This window comes from Carlito syrichta, unplaced genomic scaffold (genome assembly GCF_000164805.1).
Source record: "Carlito syrichta isolate Samal-C Ts95f unplaced genomic scaffold, Tarsius_syrichta-2.0.1 Scaffold301654, whole genome shotgun sequence".
Taxonomy (NCBI): Eukaryota; Metazoa; Chordata; class Mammalia; order Primates; family Tarsiidae; genus Carlito; species Carlito syrichta.
Genome location: NW_007245750.1, coordinates 117,979 through 122,483, shown reverse-complemented (window position 1 = coordinate 122,483; position 4,505 = coordinate 117,979). Strand labels below are relative to the sequence as shown.

Here is a 4,505-nt window from a genome sequence, read left to right as displayed (position 1 = left end):
CCTCAAAAAAAAAAAAATATATATATATATATATATTTAACACACAAGGACTATTAACAAGTTTTCCCATTTCATTGCAGTGATAGTTACACCTTTCCACATTAAGATATTGAATCTCCATCAGCGCTAAATAAATTACCTGCCCAGCATGGGATTCAGAACCTGGTCTGCACCCAAATCCACCATCAAAGTTCATGCAGGACAAAACAAATTCAATGGCCTTTTCCACATTTATAGCATCAAGCTTCCCCTGTAAACAGAAAAAATACACCTATTAAATTACAGAGTATTCATGGACTTAAACCGTTTCAATAAAATACTGGAAGCTTACCAACAGAGCCAATGTTGCCACCGCACAAAAAGAGAATCTTGTGTCAATTTCTCCTAAAACAAAAAACAATCAAACCAAAGCATGTGTTACCAAAGGCTTCAGAAGAGAATACACAGTCCAAGTGACTACGAACAAAATCTGCACAACTACCACATTACATTTCCAAAAGTTCAAGTTTAACCTTTACTTTAGGAGTAAGGAAGGCTAAATCTGAAGTTAAATGCCTTTACTTCTAAAAAAGAGAGTAGAAAATTGCTGTCAAAAATAACAGCAAGTTGTCTTAAGTTGCTTACAAAATGCCCAGGAAGGGAAGGAAATAGAACCAAAAGAACTAGTCAATTTATGACAATGCAAATAAATTGACCACTTTACAGAAACAGAATTTCACATCCCATGAAGCAGCTGGTCACTCTGGCCTGCAATGTGCTCATCCCTAAAGCAGAGACTATCTGCATTCATCAAATAAAATTCTGTTCCTTCCCTCCACTCAAATATTCAGTAAGTTTGTAAAGTTTTTGAATATTTTTCCCTTTTCAGAAAGCAGCTAAAAAACTTTACAAAGTCACCAAACACTGGGCCAAAAAACCCACCTACCTGATCGCTGAGACCGGCCCCCTCTGTTCCAGTGCTCCTGTATGCTGACATAACTACACAGTGCAAGCTGGAACTTCCAGCAGAGCTTTAACTCCAGCTAGACCAGCTGCTTAGTGGGACCTGAAAAGATGGAAAACTTGACACCTCCTTGGAGACTGTTTACTAGTGAAGCCAGGGCATTTTAATACTGGTACTTGGGTAGCACGGACTAAGTCGGACATTACCCCAGATATCTCCAGCAAAAGACCCATCTTCTCTCTGTAGACTCTGAACATACTCCACAACTTTATTTACGTCAATAACATTAATACTATCATACAGAGTAAGAATCTGCAACAAAGACAAGTGTTAGTTAAATAGCCCTTCAAGTGTATTCTAATGCTGTTACTCTCAACTCCCTTCTAAGTTGTCAAGCATGTCCTTTGATCCATGTATAGCTTTTCTCAAATATGCAGACTACCTGTTATCTATTAAAACCATAGGTGCGATCAAGATACCCAAAACCTTTTGCTGTAATGTTTCTAAACAGATGGTTACTTGGCATTCCAAGGTACTCATATATATTACGTTGCCCCATGATGGTCTTGAATTTCTGGACTCAAGTCATCTTCCTGCCTCAGTCTGGGATCACAGGCACATGTGCCTACCCAGCAACAGAAATAGACTTTAAACCACCAGGTGGACCTTCACTAACGTCAAATTAAGTAACTCCATTTAATCATTTTCAAATATTTACATATACTAAAGAAAAAAACGCTACCCTCCAAGGTCTCAGTGTAATTTTAGAACTTACATCACTTCTGGAATCAGCTAATACATGCCATTACATCATTGACCTTGTAGGACAGCCTCACCTGTCAAGAAACTTTTTGACCTAGGATTGTGATGCCGTCAACTTCCCCAAACAGTTCTAATTACCTCTTTTCAATTGTAATTAGCATTTATTTACCTGAACAGCACTAAGAGTGTATAAAAGGTGAGGATCGTGTCCAATACTAGCACTTATTCCACCACACTCGTGTTGGCACGACTTAATAAACGTCAGGATTTCTTCTCTATTCATGCGATGAAGTTGTCCCATGAGATCCATCACTGTCAGACCCCAATAGATGCCACTCATTCTCAAATATTCAGACATACAGTATTCCTAAAATACACAATTACCTTAAATGTATCAGTTTGAATTGATAGCAGGTTAGAGATTAAATGCAAAACTCAGTAGCCACACTATTATTTTTTATTTCTCCTAACTGCAATGGCATCACTAATCAATACTGAGTTCATATTTGTGGCTCTCAAAGCTGGAAACCATCTACAACACAATTGTTAAGCAGAAAAAGAAAGCTATTTGAGGAACACATGGTAAGTTCATATATGCCTAACAACTAACACAAATGGGCTCTCTCGAGAGCCAACCAGAGGCAAAATAAGTCAGAAAAAGTATTTCCAATAGCAAAGTTCAAGGAGAACATTCTTTCACAGAACCAGTACCATATTTATTAGACACTCATGCTTTTTTTTGAGTCAGTCTCATTCTGTCGCCCAGGATGGAGTGCAATGACACCCTCACAGCCACCACAGCTTCAGCCTGCTTCTGTCTCAGCCTTCCAAGTAGCTGGAACACACAGGCACACACCACCACACCCAGCCAATTTTGCTAATTTTTTGATGTCTTGTGGAGGTGAGGTCTCGCCAAGTTTCCCAGGCTGGTTTTGAACCCCTGGATTCAGGCAATCCTCTTGCCTCAGCCTCCCATAGTGCCGGGATTACAGGCATGAGCCACCACACCCAGCCTAGATACTCTTTTTTGGTTTTTTGGGAAGGATTTATTCTGTCTTTTTAAGTTTTTCTGTTGGATTAGTGCCATATTTTGGTCAAGCAACACCCTTCTTTTAACGTGGACTCTGTACAAAACCTGCTATCTATTAGCAAAAGGTATTACTACATGAAAATCAAAACAACCTGACATGCCACAGGTACACATTTATGCCCAGATAAACAGTAGCTATCAATAAGACGTGAACATCAGAAGACCCTAGAAACAAATTTTTGCTGCCACAAGCAATGCATTCCATTTCTACTTTAGAGGTCTTGTAACACATAAGACACTTTAGTAATTTGCTGCCAACACTAATTCAGGGTCCAAAGACAGGCAGTTGGATGAAAGGCAGAAACATGCCATGCCCCCTCCCCAAGGCCTTAACTGCTCCATGACTGCTTCTAAGCAGCAGGGAACCACCTCATACTTAACTCAAAAACTCATCAGTACCACGTGCTCCACAAGTGGGTAGAGAAGTTGCTTGGAAACCACAGGGGAAATATCTCCTCTTAACTAAGTGGTTCAGTACTTTTTGCGATGCTTGGCCCAGAGAGAAAAACGATTCTTTGAAATTTAGCACCTTAAGGTTAAACTTTTATCAAGGTCTCAGCGTAATTCTAGAGCTAAAGTGTTATTACACATCAGCAGTAACTTCAGATAATACATGCCAAAACATCATCGACCTTGAAGGCATTAGTTCAGCCACAAAAAAAGAAACCGCTTTTGTGCCTCAAATCCCTACTTAGTCTATCAAGCCCTCCCGATACTGCTCAGAGCTGGGCTTACTCTGATAAGCCCCCACCCTCAGATGTCCAAGGTACCTCCGGCCTATGTCCACACACTTAAGCTTTCCAACAGAAAACCACACGTACGTAATCATCCTTCTTGGATCCGTAGGACGCGATATAGTCCGCATGTTTCTCCAACAACAGGGTGCTGGGTGCATCTGACTTGATACTGACGTCCTTCTGCGGCGTGCCCTTTCAAGACAAGCAGTGGGCCCCCCATCAGTGTTTCCTCTCCATACTCTGTCCCACAGCATATATATTTGATACACATCTGAATTTTGTACGACTTCATTTGGCCACAAAAACATCCGATTCAGAACTTCAGGCAATTTTCAGGTCTCAGAGTAATTCTAGAGCTAAAGTAGTAATAATCAACTTTAGGTTCAGAATACATGCCGGCTCATCATCGACCCATGTGTGCTGTGCTTCTTTTACTCAAAAAAGCCAGACAGACAGCAGCACAGAATATCAAAGCTTACCAGTTCAGGCGGACTTATAGCTTACACGTGGTAGAAGGCCCACAGCATTTAAGGGGAAAAAAACAAAAAATCACTACCCAGCCCTCCTGGCAGACAAACTGACGCTTCAAGTTTCAAAGCACCTTCTGGGCCCCCAAAGTCGTCCCAAGGTTCGAGGGCAGCCCCTGCAGCTCCATCCCGCCCACCCTCGGCCTGAGCTTCCGCATGGGCACCATCCCCAGGCTGGGGAGCCACTCCAGGGACTCAAAGCGCAGGTCGTCACCTGCCCAAAATGAGGACTTCCTCTGATCCGATTTAAAATGTATGACGTCTTTGAGGTAGAGTGCCACACATAGCTTTAAATTCCTTGGAGCACACCCCTCTCCCCCTCAAAAACGGGAGGGAAAACACCCACCGATCGGTTCTGGCTTCTTTCTTTTTTGTTTTGAGTCGGGTGTCTGTCGCCCAGCGGCAGGACCACGGCTCACCGGGCCCCGACCTCCGGGCTCAAACGA

At 42.1% G+C, this 4,505-nt stretch overlaps 1 protein-coding gene across 1 annotated transcript in view; it reads right to left on the bottom strand.

Annotated features, from left to right (window-relative positions):
- The window catches only part of RABGGTB (Rab geranylgeranyltransferase beta subunit), a 6,856-nt gene extending 3,132 nt beyond the window's left edge, over positions 1-3,724 (bottom strand). Inside the window, exons 1-5 of the mRNA XM_021710928.1 lie at positions 3,617-3,724; positions 1,875-2,072; positions 1,150-1,255; positions 332-384; positions 140-250 (exon numbers count right to left, since the gene is read on the bottom strand). Of these exons, the coding sequence (XP_021566603.1) occupies positions 140-250; positions 332-384; positions 1,150-1,255; positions 1,875-2,063 (459 nt within the window). The 5' untranslated portion in view covers positions 2,064-2,072; positions 3,617-3,724. The remainder of the gene's footprint in view (positions 1-139; positions 251-331; positions 385-1,149; positions 1,256-1,874; positions 2,073-3,616) is intronic.
- Positions 3,725-4,505: the final 781 nt, after the last annotated feature.